Source organism: Eleutherodactylus coqui, chromosome 3 (assembly GCF_035609145.1).
Source record: "Eleutherodactylus coqui strain aEleCoq1 chromosome 3, aEleCoq1.hap1, whole genome shotgun sequence".
Taxonomy (NCBI): Eukaryota; Metazoa; Chordata; class Amphibia; order Anura; family Eleutherodactylidae; genus Eleutherodactylus; species Eleutherodactylus coqui.
In genome coordinates this window covers 18,050,109-18,077,119 of record NC_089839.1, presented here as the reverse complement: position 1 = coordinate 18,077,119, position 27,011 = coordinate 18,050,109, and the positions used below count along the sequence as shown (strand labels likewise).

The 27,011-nt window shown below is 48.7% G+C and overlaps 1 protein-coding gene across 3 annotated transcripts in view; it reads right to left on the bottom strand.

Moving 5' to 3' along the window:
- Positions 1-12,297: 12,297 nt before the first annotated feature.
- The window catches only part of SLC29A1 (solute carrier family 29 member 1 (Augustine blood group)), a 28,672-nt gene continuing 13,958 nt past the window's right edge, over positions 12,298-27,011 (bottom strand). For all 3 annotated transcript variants that reach the window (XM_066595215.1, XM_066595217.1, XM_066595216.1), the window contains exons 2-13: positions 20,660-20,718; positions 20,401-20,482; positions 19,193-19,428; positions 18,909-19,048; positions 18,683-18,817; positions 18,429-18,526; positions 17,845-17,941; positions 17,690-17,754; positions 17,506-17,614; positions 17,089-17,174; positions 15,953-16,152; positions 12,298-13,089 (exon numbers count right to left, since the gene is read on the bottom strand). In XM_066595215.1, coding sequence (XP_066451312.1) covers positions 12,978-13,089; positions 15,953-16,152; positions 17,089-17,174; positions 17,506-17,614; positions 17,690-17,754; positions 17,845-17,941; positions 18,429-18,526; positions 18,683-18,817; positions 18,909-19,048; positions 19,193-19,428; positions 20,401-20,482; positions 20,660-20,682 — 1,383 coding nt within the window. In that variant the 5' untranslated portion in view covers positions 20,683-20,718 and the 3' untranslated portion in view covers positions 12,298-12,977. The remainder of the gene's footprint in view (positions 13,090-15,952; positions 16,153-17,088; positions 17,175-17,505; positions 17,615-17,689; positions 17,755-17,844; positions 17,942-18,428; positions 18,527-18,682; positions 18,818-18,908; positions 19,049-19,192; positions 19,429-20,400; positions 20,483-20,659; positions 20,719-27,011) is intronic.

The following is a 27,011-nucleotide window of genomic DNA, read 5'->3' as shown; positions in this document are numbered from 1 at the left end:
CCCCGTCAGAGGGGGGTAATGTTACCAAGCGGCGGTTGCTGGTCTGCCCGGGGCAGCGGTGTGCGGGGTCCCGCGGTCGGGGCATGTCCCCCCGGCAGCCGGACAACAAGCCGTGTGCCGGGGGCACGGGTGCCTGGGCGGCGTGGTGCTGGTGGCATGCGGCGCCATGCGAGCGCACACCTGTGAGTGCAGCTGCCGTGCACGAGCTCCCTTTTATTATGTTCTGTTGGGAGTTGGCTGTCTCCCTCTCTCCGCCCCTGGGCGGAGGCTTTTGTTTAAAGGTCGGGCAGAGGCTGGCAATCACTGCCAGTTATTGGTTTCCCTCAGTGTGCTAGCTAGTCTGCCTCGGTTGGTCTCCTGCTTCTGTCATCTTGTCTGCTATACTTTGCTATTATCCACCAGGTTTTTCCATCTGCCTCAGTTCTGCTTAGTATTGTTCGTGTTGGTTATTTACATCTGCTTTTTCTGTCAGTATTCTACCCTTCCATCCTGGTACGCCAGCGTCCCTTTTTCGGTCTCTAGTGAGAGCAGGGATCGCCGTCCAGTTGCCCACCTGGGGTTAGCCAGGAGTGGAGCCAAGTAGATAGGGACAGGGGTTGTGGGTGAGATCTAGGGCACCCGGGCTGGTGTATCAAGGGTAGTATACCGTAACAGGCGCTCTAATAACTATGTATAAATATCAGGGGTCAGTACAGAGATCTCTTCCATTATCTATTGAAACCCAGGACCGTAACAAGTTGGTGTTGTTAGCCGTTTAGTCATTCACGAACATTGGCAACCCTTAAGGCTCCCTCCCTCCATGTTTTTTGGTTTTGCACTGTTCTTTCAGTTGTGTGATATCTGACAGTATCAGCTATCGTGTCCTTTGGCAGACAGGTCTTCTGTCCAAGCGTTATAGAATTTTCTAGCGACTCTGTTCGCTTTACATGGCCAAAATCCGTGAGCCCGAGTCTGCTTATCTTACCCTCCAGTGATATATCGGGTCTTATACTATTCAGGACTTCTCTGTTCGTTCCTCTTGCCATCCAGGGTAGGGTTGGGACATCGACACAAAAATATCGATAGTATCGACGAACGAACTAGCTGAACGAACTATTGATTATTGTAAAATATTGGTGGAAAACTATCGCTATTTCGATATATCGATTTTTAAAATGCTGTATAAAAATAAAGCAGGTCGAGGGTTAATAAAGCAACAATCAACATAAAAATTATAGTTTTCTTTTAAAACTTTAAACTGTTGAAATTTATTATTAACTTATAACTATTAATAACAGGAAAATATATTAACCCTTTGCAATCCAATTTTGGATTCAGGGTTTCCTAGGGGGCTTTCTCTTTCTGCCATTATACAATGGCTCCACCTGCTGTCTAGAGCCAGTACTGCGGTATGGGATATGCTGGAGAGGCCCCCGACAACAGAGCGGCCAGTAATATACAGTAAGAATACCCTGCCGGACGTCTTTCGACATCAGAAGCTGTACAGCCTTCAATCAGAATGTCTTTAGACGTAAGACAGTGGATTGGAAAGGGTTAAAGTACAAATGAAAATAAAAATTACAGATAAAACACAGAATTATATTGAGGTCTATGAAAAGAAGCTTTTTATCATTGGCCCCAATAATCGTTATCTAATGAGCCAACAAACACACTGAAACAAGGTCCTGCCAGCTACAAGGAAGCCAGAAGCTGGCCGCTGGACCTGACGGGATGTGAGCATGGTCTCTGTTTATGGGGTTGCGTGCCCGGCCTCTTTTCAAGTTGCCGCTGAGGGACCAACGGTCTCCATGGCAACTTGTAAACAATGACGGGACTGGTAACGCGAACACAATTGTAATTGCGTTAGATGGGTCTCCTATTTTTTCTATGGGCACTGCGTTCGCATTAGATGCTGAACGCACAACAGGTCACGTCTGGACGCGATCTTCATGCGTTCAGCGCAGCCCTCCATCTTTCATTTAGAAAGCATTGCCCATGGCCATCACGGCAGACGCAAGCGTTCAGAGCCTGCGTCTAACGTGATGAACAAACCCATGTAGAAAAGGGTCCGAAGACCCCACCTTTCTGAGAGTCGTTTTGCCTGGAGCAAACCTGATTGGTGACAAAGAGTCACCTGACACTTTCCAAAAGTTTCTAGAACTTGTTTATAAGTTCATTAGTGCCACAAGCAAAACTACATCCTGTACACAGAGGAAAGGGCGGAATGTAAAGAAAAAATATACGGTCACCGGACCGCAAGACACGCTCCTTCTTTACAAAAATCGATATTATATCACCTTAAACTATCGATGTTACCGATATATCGGACATTACAACATCGATGAAAAGTATCGCCAAAGCATTAGCGATATATCAATATTTTGATATATCGGTTTTCGATGTCCCAACCTTAGTCCAGAGTATACGCAGCACCTTGCACAAGCGCCATGGCTGCAATGCATCAATCCTCCTTCTATCAGCTTCCCTCGCAGTCCAGCTTTCACATCCATACATAGCTATGGGTAATACAATGGTTTGCACTATTCTACATTTACTTGCTATACCAATATCCCAACTTTTCCAGATTTTGTCCATGTTTAGCATTGCGCTTACCCCCAATGCTCTACTACGTTTTATCTCTGGCATAGATTCTCCAGCCTGGTCAATTTTTGAGCCAAGGAAGATGAAGTCTCGCACGCATTCTACGGCCTTATTGTCGATTTGAATTTGCCTATTTTTTGCAGTTGTCATAATTTTAGTCTTCTTCAAATTCAGGTAGAGGCCCATTTTTTCCCTTTCAGTTTTAATCTTCCATATCAGCTGCTTCAGACCGGCTTCTGTTTTTGCAGGCAGAGTTGTTTCATCCGCATAACGGACATTGTTGATGTTTCTTCCACCTATTTTCACCCTGATTTCCAATTCGTCTAGGTCCATTTTATGCATGATCGCTTCCGCATATAGGTTAAACAAGAAGGGTTAGAGGATGCAGCCCTAGCGGACGCCTTTGCCGATCCCAAACAAATCTGTGTCCCCATACGGTGTGCCTACAGCCGCTTTTTGATTGGTATATATTGATTTCATTAGCTTGACTAGATGTGCCTATACATCAGCTCTTGTAGAGCCTGCCAGAGCTTGTTATGGTCAATGCAGTCAAAGGCCTTGATGTAGTCTGCAAAGCACATGTAGATGTTCTTTTGGTATTCTCGATCTTTTTCCACGGTCCATCGCTGGTTTGCAATATGGTGGTGGGTGCCATGTCCTTGCTGGATCTTAATAACTAGGATAGTGGTGAACTTCTGAGACTCAAGTAGATCGGTGCTAAAATCTACCAATAAATGCGCCCACAAACGAAAAAGGCACCGGTAACGGTCTCAGAGGCCCCTCCGGACGACGCCTCCAACTTTTACTGCATGCACAGACAGAGCATCCCTTAACAAAGTTGCGGATCTCCCGAGACATGCCTGGCCACCAGTAGTGTCTAGTACAAAGATCCAGAGTCCCCTGAACCCCCGGATGGCCTGCGAGAACAGATGAATGAGACTCTTCAATGACTCTGAGATGCAAGGTCTGTGGCACAAACCATCTGCCCTCCGGAACCCCCTAGGGAGCGTCCTGCTGACAATTTTGTAGAGGAGGAACGAGATCAGATTCTACAGCTGCCACCACCACCCCAGGTGCCAAGATATTCTCTAAGCCATTGTTTCACTTTCCGGCGAACCGAAACTCAGTGAGAGGGCGTCTGCCTTCACGTTCTTCTCCTCTGGAATATATGTAATGACTAGGTTAAACCTGGCGAAAAACAACGCCCACCTGGCCTGACGAGCTGTGAGTCTCTTAGCATTGGCGAGATATACTAAGTTTTTATGATCAGTATACAAGGTAATGGGATGCTTTACCCCTTAAGATGGTGACGCCACTCTCCTTGAGACCACTTAATCGCCAATAACTCACGTTTACCCACGTCGTAGTTACATTCCGCCGAACGGAACTTCCGCGAGCAGAACGCACATGGGCTATACCCAGATCTCCCGCTGACTTCCTGGGACAATACAGCTCCTGTCCCCACCTCAGATGCATCAGCCTCAATGAAGAAAGGTCGCCGCGCGTCAGTCTGTACTAGCACCGGGGCAGCAGTAAACACCCTTTTGAGACAACTAAAAGCCTCTAGGGCCTCTGGCAACCATCTTACCAAGTTGGCCCCCTTCTTGGTAAGATCGGTCAGGGGTTGAGCAGTAACAGAATAATTCTTAAGGAATCTACGGTAGAAATTTGCGAAACCTAAAAACCGCTGGAGAGCTTTCAGGTTATCTGATCTGACCCATTGGAAGATTGCTGCCACTTTATCAGACTCCATTTGAATCTCCGTGGGTGAAATCACATAACCAAGGAAAGACACTTGTTTAGTACCAAAAATGCATTTCTCCAACTTGACAAAAGTTGGTAGTCACGCAAACGGGTCAGAACCAACCTCAGGTGCCGCACATGTGAATCCCGGTCTGGGGAGTACACCAGGATGTCATTGAGATATATGACCAAGAATACCCCAGGAAGTTGTAGAAGACCACGTTCATAAAACCCTGGAACACAGCGGGGGATTACAAAGTCCAAAGGGCATGACAAGACATTCAAAATGTTCAAACGAGGTGTTGAACGAGGTCTTCCACTCATCTCCCTTTCGGATGCGAATTAAATTGTAAGCCCCCCTTAAGTCCAATTTGGAAAACCAGTGGGCCCCTATCACCTGATTCAATAAATCAGGAATCAGGGGCAAGGAGCTCTGGTTCTTCAGTGTGATTTTATTCAAAGACGGATAATCCACACAAGGCCTCAATGCCCCATCCTTCTTCTCTACAAAGAAGAGACCTGCCCCGGCAGGGGACCTGGATGGCCTGATAGGTCGTTTGGCCAGAGACTCCGAGATATAGGACTTAAGGGCTTCGTGCTCACGCCCCGACAAATTGAAAATGGCTCCCTTAGGGATGGGACTGTCGGGGATCAAATCAATACCACAGTCCCACTCCCTATGGGGAGGCAAAGTCTCAGACAGGTTCTTGGAAAATACATCATGAAAATCAGACAAATACTCAGGAATAAGTATGGCATCTGCTGAACACATGGATATAGTAGCTAAGTGACTATAACAGGACTATCCCCAATGTGTCAATTCCCGAGTGGACCAATCAAATCGGGGATTGTGCAGTGCCAACCAGGGCATACCAAGCACTACATCAACAGACATCCTTTCTATTACCAAGAACGACAGATTCTCAGAATGAAGAACACACACAGTGTACTGTAACATGGGAGTCCTCCATTGTACAACCCCTGCAGACAGAGGGGTAGAATCGATACTAGTGAAGCGTATGGGAATCTATAACGCTGAGAATTCAGTCATCAGAGGTCTGACAAAACTTAAAACTAATCAAATTGGTGGCAGACACCGAATCAATAAAAGCCTGACCAGACCGAGTGAAATTCCGGAAGCCAATATGACAAGGCACCAACAACTTAGGGAGTACCTGTGATCCTAGGCAATCCTCCCAAAAATCGCCTAGGATCTGAAGTTTTCTGCCGATTCAGACTTATGTTGTAGACGCTTCTGAGGACAGGTCGCTACACGATGTCCGGCTTTCCCACAATAGAGGCAGAGACGATGAATCATCCGTAACCGTCGCCGTTCCTCGGGACTTAGGTTATTCCCTTCCATAGGCTCGGCACCAGAAATTGGCATGGGAGAAGTGGGAGCGGGTCTGCCGGATTCCCTAGCCTTACAGGCCTGACGTTCCTCTTTTCTAGATCTCAGCCTCCTGTCAGCTTTGACCACCAACTCCATCGCATCATTGAGTGTCACGGGAGCGGGATGAGAAATGACCACATCAGACCACATCCTTGACCACATCAGAAAGACCCAACAAAAACACATTTTTAAGGGCGCAATCGTTCCAAGAGCTTTCACCTGCATACAGTCTAAATTTAGAGCAATAGTCCTCTACCCACTGCTGCCCCTGACATAGAGACATGAGATGGGATATCGCCAACCCCGCACGGTCCGGCTCATCAAAAATACCTCAAAGTTCCCGAAAAAACAAATCAACTGACTGCAGGCAAGCCGAACTCTCGGGTAAGAAGTAGGCTCATGTCTGAGGGGGGGGGGACCCCGAAGTAAGGACATAATCAATCCAACTTTCTGGGATTCTGAGCCGGAGGAGCGGGGCCACATTCGAAAATACAATCTACATGCCTGCTGAAAAACAAAAAACTTGCTCCTCTCCCCTGAAAATACCTCAGGAAGAGGACACTTGGGTTCAGGAATAGAAGGGGCGGTAGAAACATGCACTAACTCCCGCTGCTTCTGGGCCACCATACGACCTGACAGGTCTTGGATCACGACCACTAAATCTTGCAACTGACTTGCGAGAGTACTCATGGTCTCCATTGGAGAGCAATTTTAACGGCCAGCTATTATGTTACGGTATACTACCCTTAATACGCCAGCCTGGGTGCCCTAGATCTCACCCGCAACCCCTGTCCCTGCCTACTTGGCTCCACTCCTGGCTAACCCCAGGCGGGCAACTGGGCGGTGATCCCTACTCTTACTAGGGACCGAAAAAGGGACGCTGGCATAGCTGATGGAAAGGGTAGAATACTGACAGAAAAGGCAGATGTAAATAACCAACACGAACAATACTAAGCAGAACTGAGGCAGATGGAAAAACCTGACGGACAATAGCAAAGTATAGCGGACAAGATGACAGAAGCAGGAGACCAACCGAGGCAGACTAGCTAGCACACTGAGGGAAACCAATAACTGGCAGTGATTGCCAGTCTCTGCCTCTTGGCGCCCCTGTGTAAGTAACAAATATAATTCTCTAACTTCCCGATGTCGTACAAACATGAAATTTTGCAGGAACATTCTTTAGGTCCTAAATAGGAAAAGTAAAGGAGTCACAACTCGAAAATTCAATGCTAAGTGCAAAAGTATTGGCGCCCCTGTGTAATGTACCAAACCTAAATCTCTAACTTCCCAACGTCGTACACACATGAAATTTGGCAGGAGCATTCTTTAGGTCCTAAATAGGAAAAGTGAAGGAGTCACAACTTGATTATTCAATGCCAAGTGCAAAAGTACTGGCACCCCTATGTAATGTAACTTCCCAGTGTCGTGCAAACATGAAATTTGGCAAAACCATTCTTTAGGTCTTAAGTAGGAAAAGTAAAGGTGTCACAACTCGATTATTTAATGCTAAGTGCAAAAGTATTGGCAACCCTGTGTAATGTACCTAATCTAATTCTCTAACATGCCGATGTCGTACAAACATGAAATTTGGCATGAACATTTTTTAGGTCCTAAATAGGAAGAGTAAAGGGGTCACAACTCGATTATTCAATGCTAATTGCAAAAGTAAGTGCACCCCTATGTAATGTAACTTCTCGGTGTCGTACAAGTGTGAACTTTGGTGTGAGCATTCTTTAGGTCCTAAATGAGGAGAGTGGGAGGGGTGGCACATTCTGCAGAGGGACATCGGTACATGCAGCCTGAGGAGAATCTAACGCTCCTCTATGTGTATGCATATTTTATTCCTCGGTTACTCTAAAGTAGCCTTGATTTCATAAAATTTACTGTGCAAACAACCAGTAAACACCTGTATCAAATATACACGGGCGAGGCTGGGTAGATCAACTAGTATATCTATACATAGCTATTGGGTTGACCCTCAACCTGCTTTTTTTCTAAACTGAATGACCCCAAATTTGATAATCTCTCTTTGTATTGTAGTCCGCCCATTCCGTATATTACTTTAGTTTCCCGTCTGTCTACTCGCTCAAGCTCTGATATGTCCTTCTTGAGTATCGGTGCCCAAAACTGTCCGCAATATTCCATGTGTGGTCTGACCAGTGACTTGTAAAGAAGAACGATGTTCACATCATGTGCCCCCTAGACTTCTTCTGGTGCACCCTGTGATCCTATTTGCCTTGGCAGCAGCTGACTGACACTGGTTGCTCCAGTTAAGCTTACAGTTAACTAAGTGGGAAAGCACTGGGCAAAACTGACATGGAGAAGGACTTGGAATTTTAGTGTGTAATGGTGGCATGTATTTCCCTGCCCATGTGCAGAACCCTACATTTATCAGTGTTTAATCTCATTCGCCACATTTCTGCCCAAGACCCCAACTTAACCAAATCTATTTGCAGCCCCCTTGCGTCATCTCGTGTGAATATCTTTACATAGTTTTGTATCATCTGCAAATATTGATATTTTATTGTATAATCCTTCTACCAGGTCATTAATAAATAAAAGGAAGAATAGGGTCCAATACTGCCCCCCCCCCCCCGTGGTGCCCCACTAGTAACGGTGACCCCCTCCAATACTGCCCCCTGTGGTACCCCACTAGTAACAGTGGAGGGGTCACCGTTACTAGTGGGATACCACAGAGGGCAGTATTGGAGGGGTCAATAGAAGATAGACTTACCGTCCTTTTGATTCCAGTTTCACTTTTCACCCTTTGTAGAATATCGACACCTCCAAGACTGCCCCCTGTGGTACCCCACTAGTAACGGTGACCCCTCCAATACTGCCCCCTGTGGTTCCCCACTAGTAACGGTGACCCCTCCAATACTGCCCCCTGTGGTTCCCCACTAGTAACGGTGACCCCTCCAATACTGCCCCCTGTGGCTCCCCACTATTAATGGTGAGCCCCCCAGTACTGCCCGTGTGGCTCCCCACAAGTAACAGTGACCCGTACAAGAGCTCATGTCCACATCTGAATGCGCTAAACATGGTGGGTCTCCCCGCAGTGTTTTACACATTCGGCAGCCATACGCTCTGCTGGTAGAGACTGCGTTTGGTGCTGCGCATGCCCGCGAATCACACGCTTACAGACACGCACAGTGTGATTTTCTTTTTCAATTCCCCGCTCTGTTCAGAAGGGGGATGCATATGGAAACGCTGCCCATACGCAATGTATTCTGTGTGGACAGCATATCATACGGTGCCCATACAAGTGTAAAGGGTTCACGCTGCGTACGGACACAGAGAAATAGAGCATGCTGCGATTTATTTTTCTTGCGTATCAATACGCAGTGGCCGCACGCCGCTGTGCATAGATCAATGAAAGTCTATTGGACACAAGCCCTAATACTGCTCCCTGTGGCACCCCACTAGTAATGGTGACCCTTCCAATACTGGCCCCTGTGGTACCCCACTAGTAACTGTGATCAAATACTGGCCATTGTGGTACCCAACTAGTAACAGTGACCCCATCCAACACTGGCCCCTGTGGTACCCCATTAGTAACAGTGACCCAATCAGAATATGTATCATTTATAACCCCCCCTTTGCTTCCTATGGCTGAGCCACTTACTTACCCCCTTACACACATTCTCGCCCTCGGACCAAGCATTCTCATTTTATATACCAACCTTTTATGCGGCACAGTATCAAATGCTTTGAGGAGGAATCTCCAGATACAGAAGATCCAGTAACTCTCCCCATTCCAGTCTAGAACTTACCTCCTCGTAGAAGCTGATCAGATTGCTTTGACAGAAGCGATCTCTCATAAACCCATGCTGATACCGAGTTATACGGCTCTTTTCCTTGAGGTCCTCCAGGATGGCATCTCTTAGAAACCCCTCAAACATTTTACCCACAATAGAAGTCAGACTTACCGTCCTTTTGATTCCAGTTTCACTTTTCGACCCCTTTTAGAATATCGACACCACAGTGGTTATGTGCCAATCTAGTGGAATAGACCTTGTCACTATAAAGTCCTTAATTATAAGAAACAATGGTCTGTCTATCACATTACTTAATTCCCTTAGAACCTGGGGGTGTATGCCATCGGGACCCGGTGATTTGTCTATTTTAATCTCTTTAAGGCGGCTCTGCACTTCTTGGGCTAAACTTGCGTCATTTATTGGAGAGTTTACTTTATCACTCTGCATCTCATCTGACATTTCATTTTCCTTTGAGAATACACTGGAGAAAAAACTATTTAAAGGGGTTGTCCCGCGGCAGCAAGTGGGGTTATACACTTCTGTATGGCCATATTAATGCACTTTGTAATATACATCGTGCATTAAATAGGAGCCATACAGAAGTTATTCACTTACCTGCTCCGTTGCTAGCGTCCCCGTCGCCATGGTGCCGTCTAACGTCGGTGTCTTCTTGCTTTTTTAGACGCGCTTGCGCAGATCCGTCTTCTCCCTTCGGCTGGTCTTGGAAGCATCGGCGTTTTGGCTCCGCCCCCTTGTACGTGTCATCGCGTAGCTCCGCCCCATGACGTGTTTAGGTTCCAGCCTCCTGATTGGCTGGAATCGGCACGAGACGGGGGCGGAGCTACGCGATGACGCGTACAAGGGGGCGGAGCCAAAACGCCGATGCTTCCAAGACCAGCCGAAGGAAGAAGATCCATCTGCGCAAGCGCGTCTAAAAAAGCAAGAAGACACCGAAGTTAGACGGCACCATGGCGACGGGGACGCTAGCAACGGAGCAGGTAAGTGAATAACTTCTGTATGGCTCCTATTTAATGCACGATGTATATTACAAAGTGCATTAATATGGCCATACAGAAGTGTATACCCCCACTTGCTGTCGCGAGACAACCCCTTTAATAGATTTGCTTTCTCCTTATCACCTTAGAAATTTTCTCCTACATTTATTAACGGGCCAACGCTTTCAGTAATATTTGTACTATTTATATAATTGAAGAACAATTTAGGGTTAGTTTTTCTGTATTCAGCAACAAGTCTCTCCATCTCCAGTTTTGCTGCTTTTTACCCAATTTATTGTTTTCTAGTGCTTCTTCGCCGCCTTGCTTTAGTAGTTTAAATGCTTCTTTTTGCCGTTTATTGCCCCATTCTACAGCTTTATTGAGCCACATTGGTTTTTAGAACATCGTCCCAGTCAATAAGGGCGTCTCTGAGCCGGTCGAACTTTGCTTTTGTAAAGTTAAGTATTTTAGTATCTTCCCTATAAAACTCTCTTTTGAAAGACAAATGGAAATGTATTATATTATGATTACAGATGAGCGAGCATACTCGCTAAGGACAATTACTCGATTGAGCATTGCCCTTAGCGAGTACCTGCCCGCTCGGAAGAAAAGGTTCGGCTCCCGGCGGCGGGGGGAGAGCGAGGAGGAACGGAGGAGAGATCTCTCTCTCTCTCTCCCCCCCCCCTCTCACTGCTGCAACTCACCGCTCCCCCACACCGGCACCCGAACCTTTTCTTCCGAGCGGGCAGGTACTCGCTAAGGACAATGCTCAATCGAGTAATTGTCCTTAGCGAGTATGCTCGCTCATCTCTAATTATGATCATTATTTCCCAGGTGCCCCCAAACTGCACCCATTATTCTGCCAGGTCTGTTGGTTAATATTAAGTACAGAAGGGCCGTCCTGCTAGTTGGACCCTGTACAAGTTGGGTAACATAATTATCTTAAGTTACCCATCCCCCAGCTGCTCACTACCTTCTGAGGCAGAGATGATGTCACCCACAACAGGGACATGTGGCCGCTGCAGATAAACTGTTGTCACATCATCATTGTTGCAGCAGCAAGTATAAGGTAGCTGGGGACCGGGCACCGTAGGGATGAGAACGGCGGGGGATGGGGTGGGGTAAGACTTTTGTGTTTTGCCACAACTCTGAATGTGTTTAAAAAAATAATAATTCTTGCCCGGATAATGCTTATTAAACAGTTTACAAAGTCCATCAAAAGTAATCACCCAGGGCAGCAAACAATAGCTCCAAACTCTCCAAAATCAATACCTTAATTAAACAATTGTTGCACTTCCTTCCCGCAGTGCTCGCCAACCTCCACTCTTCCTATCCCTTGCAGTTATTGCTCCTCCCCTCTTCCCACCCCTTGCAGTTATTGCTCCTCCCCTCTTCCCACCCCTTGCAGTTATTGCTCCTCCCCTCATCCTGCCCCTATTAGTTCTACTACTCCCCCAGCTTCCTGTTTTCTCCTGCTGTTTCCAGTCTTCTCTTGTGCCTTCGCCTCTTCTCCCTTCACCTTTCCTCCTCTGTTGTTTCTACTCCTCAATTCCCCCCTTTCAACACCTCTCCTTCCCCCCCTTGTTATCTCCACTTGCCAGCTTAGTTCCATTGTCTTTTGAAGCCTAAGGTAGTCGGAAATCCACCTCGTCTCATTAGAGATTCATACTGCTTTGTTTGTCCCCAATGCTTTACACTGCAGCTCTGCTTATGCAGATTTTTTTTTTGATATGTATCACTGCACACCCCGGGCTATTATTGGGAGATTCTGTTTACGCTATAGTGAAAACAGGAAAAATTGCGTTCAATCTTACACAAAAAGCAAAAATAAAATGTAAAATTGTTATATTACCAATTAACTCAAATTGTTAATTCCAAAAAAATAATGTTTTTTTTCCACTGGTGAGAAACAAGATGTAAAATAAGAATATTTTACTACGAAGTACAAAACCTGCTAAATATTAATCAGAGAGAAAGTCATTGAGACCAGCAGGAAGTAAACGCCCCCTGTAAACGCTCTGCCGGCTCCGCGGGGGCGGGGTTACTGAACTATTTATACAAGGATACATAAAATAATAATAATGGCATAGGTTACACAAACAAAAGTCATAGAAAGTAGCCACCACCGCCCCGTGTCTCCTGGCACGAAGGGGGATGCAATGGGGGTGATACACTTGTAGGAGTTACTGCAGGCACAGCTCCGGGCATTGTGTGGTAGGGAAGGAAGTCTTCATCCCCTTCCAGTGAGATTTGGGTTACATCCAGCGCCTCGCTGTGCAGTTCAGGGTCCCTTAGCCAGGAAATTAAACTTTCTTTGGTACGGCAGGGACAACAGACAAAAAAAAAAGCAGCCAATGAGAGCAGCAGCGGCAGCAGCGATACGTTATATAAGGAAAACGGCTCCGCGACACGGAGAGAAGATTCTTCATGATTCACATGACGAGCACTGAATACATGCGAGGTAGCACTGGACTCCGCTAGGCTTCGGAGGGTAGAGGGCTCTTTATATCAGACCAGGATCCTCAGCAGGAAGGAAAATCCAGCTCCAAGCGCCAGACCCAGCGACAAGAAGAACGCCATGATGGCGCCAGCGGTTTCAGCCTCGTGTACATTCACCTTCCTGCAGGGACAAGAGAGGAATGTAAGAAAGCAATATGGAGGTTGGACCCCCAATATGACTGTCTGCCCCTAGGGTGGTCCTTTGGGTATGAAGCGACCTTAACCATTTCATGACCAAGGATCATTGATGCTCGTGTCCGGGTCACTTTCTGCAGTTCCAATATTCCCACTTCCAAAAGAAATGATAACTTTTTTATTTTTCCGGCGATGTATTGACACGCGCGCTTGTGTCCTGCGGGCGAGGTCTATTTCTCAAAGGCACCATATAATGTATTGGAGGCCTTTTAAAAACCGCAAAGTAAGGCGAAATGGAAAAAAACTGCAATGACAACATTTTTGGGGGGGGGGGGGGTATTTTTATGAAAATCAAGGTACAATGAAAGGCACATTTTCGGTATTCTGCGGCTCCGTACGATTACAGCAATACAAAATTTAGTTTTTTTTATGCAGCACTGCTTAAAAAAATAAAACCTTGTTTTTTGTTTTTTTTAAATTGCTTTCGGTCTCCGTCTTACTCTAGAAAAAAGAAGGCTAAGGGGCGACCAAATAACTCTGTATAAGTACATGAGGGGACGATACAAGGATCTCTCCCAGGATCTGTTTATACCCAGGACTGCAACGGTAATGAGAGGGCATCCGCTACGTCTAGAGGAAAGCAGGTTTCATCACCAACACAGAAGAGGGTTCTTTACTGTAAGAGCAGTGAGACTGTGGAACTCTCTGCCTGAGGACGTGGTGATGGCAAAATCCATAGAGGAGTTTAAAAGGGGACTTGATGTCTTTCTGGAGAGGAAGGATATTATAGGATATAAATCTTAGGTTAATTGTTAATCCGGGTATACAGGCAGGTAGGAACTATTAGGGGTTGATCCAGGGAACAGTCTGATTGCCATTAGGCCTCCTTCACACGGGCGACAACTCATCGCTGCAAGAAAATCGCAGCGATATTGCATCGCTGCACTGTGCGATATCGCTGCGATATTCTCGCAGCAATACCGCGATTTTGTAGCATCACGTGCGAGGATTTTCGGGGGGGGGGGGGGGGGGCTTGAAATATAAGCTCTACCCCGAAAATAAGCTGTAACTAAAGGAGAAAAAAAAAAAAAAGTATACATTACCTATGCCACGCTGTCCGGGGCGCAGCCGCAGCTTCTCCCCAGGTGCCGACACTGATCTTCTTCATCTTCTGGCCAGGGATTGAAAAATCCCCGGCTGCTGGAAGCGCTGGCTGTGATTGGCTGACACTTTGGCTGTGATTGGTTCAATCACTGCCATTCATCGAGCACTTGCTGTGATTGGCTAAGTGTCAGCCAATCACAGCCAGCGCTTCCAGGAGGCGGGGATTTTTGAATCCCCGGCCAGAAGAGAAGAGGAAGATCAGTGCCGGGACCTAGGGAGAAGCTGCGGCCAGGCTGACAGCTTGTCTAAGGTGATGTGTGTGTGGGGTTTTTTTTCTCCTTGCAGTTAGGGCTTAGATTATAGCTTTGACAGTAGCATTTGCTACTGTCAAAGTTGCATTGCATGCAAACCACGTTTTCGTGCGATGCAACAGACAGGAATGCTCCATAGGCTAACATGGGCTACAAAACCTCACGTGTCGCGGGCATCTCACCGGACCTGCGAGGTTTGTGTGTTGAAGGAACCCATAGAAAACCATGGGCTTCTCATACATGCGATTTGTAGCATCGTAGCAACACTACAAAATCGCGCGACTTTGTCGCCCGTGTGAAGGAGGCCTTAGGGAGTCGGGAAAGAATTTTTCCCCCAAAAGGGCTAATTGGCTCCTGCCTCTTGGGGTTTTTTGTTTTTTGTCTTCCTCTGGATCAACAACAAAGGAGGATAAACAGGCTGGACTAGATGGACATGGTCTTCATTCGGCCTTATATACTATGTTTCTATGTATGTCTTTTGGCCCCATACGTTTTTAATTTCTCCTGGGGCTGTATGAGGGCTCGTTAATTACAATGTTGCCTTTATTGTTACCCTTTTGGAGTACACATGACTTTCATCACTTCTTATTACACTTTTCCATCAGAGCTCAGCTCTGGCATTGTGCAGACTTTGGCCGGCTCACTGTGAGCAATTAATAATGTGATATTTTAATAAATTGGACTTTTACAGATTCAGGGATACCAATTTTTGCATTCTCTAAAAAAAAATAAAAAATCCCCCTTTCCCAGATGTATCATCAGAAAAATATACAAAAAGTTTTAATATTTCTTAATTTTTGTAATAAAGTATTATATATATTTTTTTTAGTCCCCATAAGGGACTTAAACTTGCGGTCCTTTGATTGCACACAGTATAATGGAATACTATGGTATTGCATTATACTAGATTTCAGCCAACCTTCCTATTAAAGTTGTGCCGCAGGTCAGAGGCATATCTCAATAGGCGGCCATCATGGCAGTCCTATGACCTTCTGAAGGCACTCGGGCTGGCATGACACCCGGATGGCACCACCACGATCCTACCACAGGGGGGCCGTTTAGGACATTTAAATTCAGTTGTCAAATTGGACGTATATACCAGATGGATGTAGCTGTATGGCTGTCGGGAAGGGGTTAATTAACATGGGAGGCAACTACATGACCCTTCCATCATGAGCCCAAGTGTCCCCTCTACCAACGAGGAGACCCTCTGGCACCAACCATGAGATGACCCTCTCCGAACCAGAAGAAAACCCCTTCCAAAAATGCATGTAACCCTCACCCTGCCACAAGGGGGCTCTCGTACATCTGTGACCATGCCCGCAGCCCGCTCTAATCCCTCCACTGTCCTCAGGGTGGCAAGGGGGCACACCGACATCCTTAGTGCATGGGTGATAGGGGTGACAGACCAGTGCGGGGAGGCGGGGTACTCACTTAGGCCCAAAGCACATGCACAGACTGGCCAGGTAGCCGTTGGAGAGGGCGAAGAGCACCATGATGCAGATATACCAGGCGTCATGAGCCAGGTAGACGGGCAGGTAATTGCGAGGTATCACGTTGCACAGCATGAAGAGGGGCAGGAACACCAGACGAGCCGCCACCATGATGGGCAGGAGACTGCTGTCCTTCCCCGGCTGCAAAAGAGACAACAGAGCAGAGGTGGCATTAGAGGGCATCCGTGTGGCCACATGGGTAAAGCATTCAGCATGTATGTGAACCGCTGTAACCTGCATACAGAAGTCTACCCTGCAACCTGCAGACTCACCAGCAGAGGGCAGCAGCCGCAAAATAGAGCATACAGAATTATCCACTAGAGGGCAGCAACACCCACAACATCTGCAGAACATTACTCTGCTCCTCTACCTCCTAACATAGGGTGCTTATACACAGGTCAGAGCATCGCTGGCCGAATGGCGGCGCAGCGAGTCGGGGGAACGCTGCGGCCCGCACGCCTCCATTCGCAGTAAGCAGGCCGTTGCTCAGAAGCGATACTGATTGATACGCGGGAATCCGAACGATAATTGTTCAGTGTAAATGCGGCTATAGTGATACAGCCTGCAGATTATTACACCACTGACCTAGAGATCTGCAGAATATCGCTCTGTCCCGCTACCTCCTAAGGCCGGCTGCACACGAATGAGCCGAATTCCGCCTGCGGGTTCCCGTAGCGGAATCCAGCTGTGACCCTGGCTGGCGACCCCGCGCACCCATCTAGAGATCTGCAGAGCATTGCAGCTCTCTCTACTTTCCAAAAAGTATACAGTGATATACCCTGCAGATTGTTACACCCATAACCTCTCTAGAACATCACCTGTCCCCTCTACCCCCTGCAGATTATCATATCACTCATCTCTGCATGACCCATCTAAAGATCTGCAGAACATTGCTCCATCAACCACCTATCACAATGATATACTCAGCACTGACTTACAGTTCTGCAGACCGTCTCCTAACAGGTACATAGTGATATATACTGCTAATTATTACTCTATAGGGATCTGCAGAACATTGCTCTGCTCCCTTAAACCTAGTGATATCCTGCAGACTATTACACCCGCCTCCATACTTACCCACATAAAGAAGGACGTGAAGCTGCGTCCAGCCCAGTCAAACAGGTTGAAAAGCAGAAAACACGACACGGGGATGAAATATTTTCCTGCAGAGATGAGAAATAACATCATGTGAAGAGGGGCCGAGTATGACGAGAGCAGATCGAGGGTCCCTGAAGGCACCATCAGGGGCTCCATGGTGGCACTGCCCTTCGTGATTGCAGCGGGTTACACTGGCCACCCACACGGCACTGTTCTAGTTCTCCTACAATACAAGTCATGGGACCCGGCATCAGGGGCCACATTTCATCTCCAGTATTAGACCCCCGTTGAATAATATGGAGATGGATGGAAAACAGATGGATGATAGCAGATGGCAATAGCTCATCCCATCTGTTCTCAACCCCGTGGGTAACTTTATGCTCCCGTTCTACTTACCCCACCCAGAGTCACCGGCAATGGTTGACTTGACGTCTGCGGTGACAGATGGGAATATCCCAATGGTGACCGTGAAGACGAGGCAGACGGACAGCGCCAGCACCCATATCTAGAGCCAGACACGGGCAGTTATATGGTGTACGCCGGGCAAATGGTGGGCAGGGGCACAGCTGGCACTACTCACCTTTTTTAGGATGTTTAAGATGGATTGCTTCTCGGTCATACTGGCGCCGGACTCCGCGTGGTCACCTGAGCAGAAAAAGGCAATTATATACCCCCATACAGAAAGGTAGATCCCCCCCTCCCCGCTACTCAGAGGCACCCGGACCCCTCGCTCACCCTTATGCAGCAGATCTTTCTTCAGCTCCACGTTGTTCGGCTCGTTGTTTTTGGCCGCGTTCTTCAGATTTTCCACGGTGTAAAACTGGTAGAATTCCTGCAACGAGCGCAGAAATAAATATCAGACCTGCCGCCGTCGCTTCGGTTAAAGGGCCGGTAACGCTGCATCCGTACGGCGATACGTTCGGCAACTTTCCAATAGACTTTACAGGAAATTCAGAAAGAAGTGGGTGGTGCTTATCAGAAGGGGGCGGGACCAATAAATTTACTATAATTTATGCCAGAACCTGGTACAAATTATAGCGCAATTCTGTGCCAACTCCGATTACTGTGTTTCAGTTCCTCACCATTTTCAAGATCACTGCTTGCTGTGAGAACACTCAGAGGCTGAAAAGCCATTCTAGATACATCACAGCCTGACCCAGCTTGTAGTGGGAGCTGCTAAGGAGCACATTACACAGAGGAGCAGATTTCCTGATGCGGAATCCACGTCAAGAGGGGTTAAGGCGCTTCTTTATACTCCGCAAACCGGATTTGAAAAGTCATCCGCCCGTCCCTTTATCCCCAGTAATTGGCGCACTCACCAGTCTAAGCAGAGCCCAGTAGGAGACGAGCGCGATCAGGATGACCACACAGGCCGTGATAAAATAGCCAAACGCGCTGTCCTCCAGCGCAGAACCGCCTGCGAAAGACGGACCGAGATTAGAAGATAGTGGATAATTATAATGGGGGGGAGGAGTTATAATTAAAGTCTATGGGCGGCACGGTGTCTTCTTGACAAGTCATTTCGCCCCTCCAGAAGGGAGTTCCATGATATTCGGAACCGGCTGGTACTTACTGGCTATGGCGCAGATCATGGCGAAAGCGGCAAATGTCCCCGCAAGACCCTGACCGCTCATTATCGGAGCCGTGTAACTGGCTGGAAAGAGAGCGGCCAATCCGAAGAGACTGCCCTGGAGGAGAGCGCCAAAAGCTGCGGAGCAAGAAGGACACAAGAGACGTCAGAGACGGATCCAGTGGTGCGGACATAGGCAGCCATGTTTTTCCCCTCCCCCGGTACTCACAGTTGATGAAGATTATTTTGATCATAGTTAAGGTAAAGAAAGTGACCGGCGAGAACTCGATCTTAACAAATATGGCGGTCAGCAGGAAAACCAGGAAGATGGCGAACAGACTGCCGGCAATTCGTATGTTCTGAGAGATTCTGCATGGGTAAGAAACAAGAACGTAAGGAGGAACACATCCCAGGCTCCGCCCACAGTGTATTATATCTGCAGCACCACTACTGCGGCTATAACTCGTATCATTAGATGCCCATGGGGCACAGTCTCTAGAGACCGTTACTCACCGTTTGTGCAGAATGGAGTTCAGGCAGGTGAAGATGAGGAGGGGTAACATGGCGCAGAGGGTCATCACATTGTTGAACTTGCTCTGCAGCAGGGTCCGCGACGGCTCCAAAGCTATCGCGCGTGTGTCATTTGCACCAAACGCAATTGAAACGTTGGAGGGGGTGGAGTCATTTCCGCCGCCGCCACTCGGGGCTATTCTACTACTCCCAGGCTCCGCCAGACGGCTGGTGAAATACTGAGAAGAGAAATAAGAGGCTCAGCTGCTATAACCACATATAACCAGCAGGGGAAGGGCTCGCATGCTCCCATGTACCCACCAAACCCTCACATAGCCATCTCCCTATCTTCTACGGATCCGAAGTTACATCCTGTGTTATACTCCAGAGCTGCACTCACTATTCTGCTGGTGGAGTCACTGTGTACATACATTACTTATCCTGTACTGATCCCGAGTTATATCCAGTATTATACTCCAGAGCTGCACTCACAATTCTGCTGGTGGAGTCACTGTGTACATACATTACTTATCCTGTACTGATCCGGAGTTACATCCTGTATTATACTCCAGAGCTGCACTCACTATTCTGCTGGTGGAGTCACTGTGTACATACATTACTTATCCTGTACTGATCCTCAGTTACATCCTGTATTATACCCCAGAGCTGCACTCACTATTCTGCTGGTGGAGTCACTGTGTACATACATTACTTATCCTGTACTGATCCTGAGTTACATCCTGTATTATACTCCAGAGCTGCACTCACTATTCTGTTGGTGGAGTCACTGTGTACATACATTACTTATCCTGTACTGACCCCGAGTTACATCCTGTATTATACTCCAGAGCTGTACTCACTATTCTGCTGGTGGAGTCACTGTGTGCATACATTACTTATCCTGTACTGCTCCTGAGTTACATCCTGTATTATACTCCAGAGCTGCACTCACTATTCTGCTGGTGGAGTCACTGTGTACATACATTACTTATCCTGTACTGCTCCTGAGTTACATCCTATATTATACTCCAGAGCTGCACTCACTGTTCTGCTGGTGGAGTCACTGTGTAATGGGTTGTTAGGTTACTCCTATAGTCCTGTCACGAGGTTGTAGATCCAGGACTTAACTACAGAACTGTGGCCCCAAATCTTTGCCCCCTTTAGGGCCCCCAGGGAATCATAGTCCACAGAGGCGGTAGCGTCTCACTTACCACAGTTGCGGTCATGAAGAAGTTCCATGGTAACAGGGTGCCGAGCCCGAGCATGAAGAATATCAGCCACACGCCATTGTACCTGAGAGGGAGGGAGATACGGGGTTAACAGCTCCACCTCAAGAAGCAGGGATAAGCAGGGATAAGCCTCCCCTTATCCCCGGACGGGACCCTCGGTGCAACCGCGAGTCAGATTCCTCACTATGCGATGGCTGCGACATACTGAACACTTAATCCATGTGCTACAGAAGGAACTCACCTGTCCCTAGGGGGCGCCGTCATGGTCAGTCAGGACGCTGCACTTCACGAACGGAAAACCTGCAGGACGACACGGAAACAAACATGAGGATGGCGTCGGCGGGGGGGAACCCATGCGCCAAAATATCGTTAAAATGAGACAATTAATTCCTAACCTCATGACCTGGTGATTTTGGCGTAGCCCCTCCCCCACCTCCTATAATTTGTGCTTCACCTCCCCAACTTCTCTCTCGCAGGAACAAAGTTCAGCACATTTTCCATAAAAAGCACATAAACGGTCCGGAGCCAAAAACCGACGCCAGAGGAGAAGGCGAAATTCTCCAGAGCCGTGCGAAAGAATGAGAAGAATGAGAGCGGCCAGGGCGATATCTGACGGGCGGCGAGGGGCCCGACGGTCGATCACCTTGTTGCCACGAGGTCCTGTCATTCGTGGTCGTGTGGCAATGTACCATTCTGGTATCGGCGTGAGCCACGGACGGAAGCCTCTACAATATCGTGTCCGCCATATTCTTTCCGCCATGTCTTGAGGAGAATATTAATTGCCTGTAGCAACCAATCACAGCGCAGCTTCCATCTTTCCGGAGAGTTTATCAAGATCAACCAATCCGAGCGCAGCTTTTTGCAGTGGTTGTTCGTTTTGCTTAACAAGTCACCCGTCGTACATCGCCCGATCCGAGATGTGGGGTCATGTGACATGCGGAGGTATTGTGTGAGGATGATGAGAGGCACCACTGTGCGGGGGGTTCCTCTCTGACAGAAGCAGCGAGGCGTTCTGTGCCTCCCCGAGGCGCTGATATCAGACGGCTCACCAGGGATCTGGCCATGTTCCTCCATGAACATCTGCACACAATCTGCACCGTCCCGGAGGCTGCAGTAACTTTCCACTGTCTGCAGTCCAGGACTGAGAGCTGGGGCCCCGCACGCACAGCAGCGGCTGGAGGGGCCCCTATCATAGGTATGCATACAGCTGGGGACTGCACCCACAGCAGGGGCCCCCATCATAGGTATGCATAGAGATGGGGCCCCACACCCACAGCAGGGGCTGGAGGGGCCCCTATCATAGGTATGCATACAGCTGGGGACTGCACCCACAGCAGGGGCCCCGAACATAGGTATGCATAGAGATGGGGCCCCACACCCACAGCAGGGACTAGAGGGGCGCCTATCATAGGTATGCATAGAGTTGGGGCTCCGCACCCACAGCAGGTGCTGGAGGGGCCCCATCATAGGTATGCATGCAGATGGGGCCTCGCACCCACAGCAGGAGCCCCTATCATAGGTATACATATAGCGGGGGACCGCACCCACAGCAGGGGCTGAAGGGGCCCCTATAATAGGTATGCATAGAGATGGGGCCCCGCACCCATAGCAGGGGCCCCTATCATAGGTATACATACAGCTGGGGACCGCACCCACAGCAGGGGCTGGAGGGGCCCCCATCATAGGTATGCATAAAACTGGGGCCCCGCACCCACAGCAGGGACTGGAAGGGCCCCCTTCATAGGTATGCATAAAGATCGGGCCCCACAGCCACAGCAGGGGCTGGAGTTGCGCTCATCAGAGGTATGCATAGAGATGGGGCCCCGCACCCACAGCAGGGGCTGGAGGGCCCCCCCATCATAGGTATGCATAGAGATGGGGCCCCACACCCACAGCAGGGGATGGCGGGGCCCCTATCATAGGTATGTATAGAGATGGGGCCCGACAGCCACTCAAGGGGCCCCTATCATACGTATGCATAGAGATAGGGCCCCGCACCCACAGCAGGAGTTGAAGGGGCCCCTATCATAGGTATGCATAGAGCTGGGGCCCGACACCAACAGCAGGAGTCCTTATCATGGGGATGTATATACAGGTAGGGGGGAGGGGAGGGAACAGAAAAGTAGGCTGGTACCGCTCTCCTATGAAAAGAAGGAAACTATCCATAGCAACTAGAGATGAGCGAGCGCACTCGGTTCGGGTGTTTTTGGACTCGATCACCGCTTTTTCCAAGTAACTGACTACTCAGACGAAAAGATTCGGGGCGGCGTGGTAGAGCGGGGGGTAGCAGTGGGGAACAGAGGGGAGCTCTCTCTCTCTCTCCCCCTCCCCTCTGAAACCCCCCACGCACCCCAGGCGCCCCCCGAATCTTTTCGTCCGAGTAGTCAGTTACTCTGAAAAAGTGGTGATCGAGTGCAAAAACACCCGAACCGAGCACGCTCGCTCATCTCTAATAGCAACCAATCACAGCGCAGCTTTCATTTCTTATACTGCTGAGGTAAATTGAAAGCTGCGCTGTGATTGGTTGCTAAGAGCAACAAAGAGATTTTTCTTTCGGGTCACTCTCATAGGATCGTGCTGCCGGTCTACTTTTCCGTGGCGCACCCTGTCGACAAGGGTCCTGCATCATCTACACATGTGAGAGGATCGGTGCCCCCCTGACCCGGGCACAACTTGATTTGCTCACCCAACCAGATCCAGATAAGGCCGGCTGCACGCATACGAGAGCCCGCAGCAGAAGCGGCCCCTGTGCCGGCCGGCATCCACGCATACCTGTATTATCTTTTCTGCACTGCGGATGGTCCGCACGGCTCGTCATCGCAGATGCCTAGTACTGATATTCCCCCCCCCCCCCTGCTTTTTGACGAGAGATGGAAGCCGGCGGTGCGGAATCCGCAGAAAACGGAGCAGGCTGAGAGTTTTAATTACTTTTTCACTATGAAAACACATTTTTAAAGAAAAACCATTGACTCCCTCGCCTCGTTCGTAGGCCTATAATATTTTTATCTCTCCCACAGCGGGGCTCTGGGTTTCCTGGAAGAGGTGTAGTTTTTATTGGTACCAGTTTTGGATTGTTTTTTTATTACATTTTATGGACAAAACAAAATATAAAAAAAAAAATAAAAAAAAAAAAAAAATCACAATTCTGGCGTTAGTTTTTTTTTTATATATTTTTTTTCCGGCCGTCATCAAGTGCGAAAAGCAAACTATTTTTGTCTGGGTGGTTGCGAATGCGGTCATACGCTTTACGTGCTGCTTGTTTAAGAGGTTGGTTGGTACTTTATCCATTTAAAACAGGTTTTTGTGGGGAAAAAAAAAAACATTTTTCAACTGAATTTGTGTTCTTTCAGTTAAAAAGAGAGTGTCAAAAAAGTTTAGGTCTCTGATGGGGACTTGAAGTTGCAATCATTCGATTGCTAGGATAGTACACTGCATTACTTAAGTAGTGCATTCTACTAAGCCTATGACAGCAGCCTACTAAGCCCCGCCTCCAGCAGTGTTACATGGCAGACAAGGAGGCCTTTGTCGGGCTTCTGGCTGCCATAGGAATCCATTGGTACTTTGCGATCACACTGCAGGTTTGCAATGGGTGACAGAAAGAGCCCCCCGTCATCTGCTTACATGATGCAGTCGCTATTGATTGTGGCATGGAGGGGGTTAAACTGGCAGGATATGAGGTTTCTCCGCTCCTGGCTGTCAGTAGTCAGACTACCACCTTAAAAAGATGTTAGTGAATCAGTACAAGGTGTATTGCGGTCACAAATGGGTTAACCGCGGCAGGTGTAGCGCCTTTGATGTGTACTAATATACAGGCGCAGTCAGGTGAGGCCGTCTGTTTGTCCAGGCCCGTAGGGTCACCTTAAGTGAACAACGGCCTATATAATTACCGTCCTCCAGGGGGCAGCAGCGCACACAAGGCCCTGGCACTGGATGGCACCGGGACCCGAACAAATACCAGGAGTGATGAGCCCGAGTATATAGCGTGACCATTACTAACATAGGGGGCTGAATACATTTAGCCACACCCCCTTTAAAGGCCACTCCCCCATGACAGGAGTATCGCTCTGTAAAGGCTGACAGCTCTGGCTCTGCATGGATCAGGCAGCGATTGTGGTCTGCGTGCGACTGACCGATGGAACGCCAACTGTGACAAATTTTCCGAATGTGGGAAATTTCTGGGGACATAAATTGGCAGATGCGGGGTTAATCCCGCGGGGTTGTAAAGCTGATGTATAAATAGAGAACGCTGCAGTCTAAAACGGTCGCCATCATGTGACCAAGCAAGACATTGATTACAGCATGGGAGGTGCTATAAATATATCAGGACAGAGACCAACAGGGAGCGCAGAGCATTGGGGGGGGGGGGGGGGGGGGGAGATACAGGGAATGACCTCCCAATGTGCAGAACAGGGTGCGTGATAGATATATATAGGACAGGACAAGGGGCAATGTGTGGTATATCTATCTATACATACACACGACAGGAGAAGGTGCGTGTGTGTATATATATTATACATACACATATACAGGACAGACGTGGCACTGTGTAATGTATTATATATATATATATATATATTATATTATATATACACACACATACATACATACATACATACATACACACACACACACACACACACACACGGCCTCGCCCAAGTTAATTTGATACAGGTGTTTACATGTTGTTTGCACAGAAAACTTTATGAAGTCGCGGTTACTTTAGAGTAACTGAGGAATAAAGTATGTATACACATAGAGGAGCGTTAGATTCTCCTCAGGCTGCATGTACCGATGTCCCTCTGCAGAATATGCCACCCCTCCCACTCTCCTCATTTAGGACCTAAAGAATGCTTGCGCCAAATTTCACGCTTATACATACACAGAGCATAGGAGAAGGGGTACCGTGTAGTGTGTAATATATAATATACACATATATATATCTCACACACACACACACACAAGAAAAGGGTTACTGTGCACGTATCTCCCATGTTTGTCTGTCCTCCTCACCCGTCGTGTTCTGACTGGACTTTTTTCCTCAGACTTCTGACTTTCTGTATTCCTGACCTGAGACGTCGCCCAGGTTCCTACATGACACCCCTGTTGGTATTGGGTGACCCGCATTGTGTTGCCCCCCCACGCCCCGGGCTGATATCCAGGTTTTCCTGCGTTTACAAGGAAATCGCACATTCCCAGATTCACATATTTGTAAGCCCTCGGGGCACTTAATGATGGAAAGGTGAAAAAAACAAAAGAGGATCATGAGGCGGTGGAGCGCTGTACTCAGATACCTTCCGGCCGTTATCATTCCTGCTCGGCAGCCAGTCAGTAATGAGGGTCACCTGGAGTCACCCCAACCCTCGGTCCATAGACTACTGACCAGTGCAACCAGCAGCCAAATGTACCGTGTAATAGGGGCACCATCTCTATATAAAGCAGGGTGCGGAGTGATACAGGGGGCCCCAGGATCCTACAGAGCAGTGTGATACAGGGGCCCCAGGAACCTACAGAGCAGTGTGATACAGGGGCCCCAGTAACCTACAGAGAAGGGTGCGCTGTGATACAGGGGCCCAGTAACCCACAGAGCAGGGTGCGCTGTGATACAGGGGCCCCGGGAACCTACAGAGCAGTGTGCGCTGTGATACAGGGACCCCGGTAACCCACAGAGAAGGGTGCGCTGTGCTACAGGGGCCCCGGTAACCCACAGAGCAGGGTGTGCTGTGATAGAGGGGCCTCAGGAACCTAAAGAGCAGGGTGCGCTGTGATAGAGGGGCCCCAGGAACCTAAAGAGCAGGGTGCGCTGTGATACAGGGGCCCCAGGAACCTACAGAGCAGGGTGCGCTGTGATACAGGGGCCCCAGGAACCTACAGAGCAGGGTGCGCTGTGATACAGGGGCCCCAGGAACCTACAGAGCAGCGTGCGCTGTGATACAGGGGCCCCAGGAAGCTACAGAGCAGGGTGCGCTGTGATACAGGGGCCCCAGGAAGCTACAGAGCAGGGTGCGCTGTGATACAGGGGCCCCAGGAACCTACAGAACAGGGTGCGCTGTGATACAGGGGCCCCAGGAACCTACAGAACAGGGTGCGCTGTGATACAGGGGCCCCAGGAACCTACAGAACAGGGTGCGCTGTGATACAGGGGCCCCAGGAACCAACAGAGCAGGGTGCGCTGTGATACAGGGGCCCCAGGAACCAACAGAGCAGGGTGCGCTGTGATACAGGGGCCCCAGGAACCTACAGAACAGGGTGCGCTGTGATACAGGGGCCCCAGGAACCTACAGAACAGGGTGCGCTGTGATACAGGGGCCCCAGGAACCAACAGAGCAGGGTGCGCTGTGATACAGGGGCCCCAGGAACCTACAGAGCAGGGTGCGCTGTGATACAGGGGGCCCAGTACTGTACAGAGCGGCGTGATACAAGGGGCCCAGTACTGTACAGAGCGGCGTGATACAAGGGGCCCAGTACTGTACAGAGCGGCGTGATACAGGGGGCCCAGTACTGTACAGAGCGGCGTGATACAGGGGGCCCAGTACTGTACAGAGCGGCGTGATACAGGGGGCCCAGTACTGTACAGAGCGGCGTGATACAGGGGG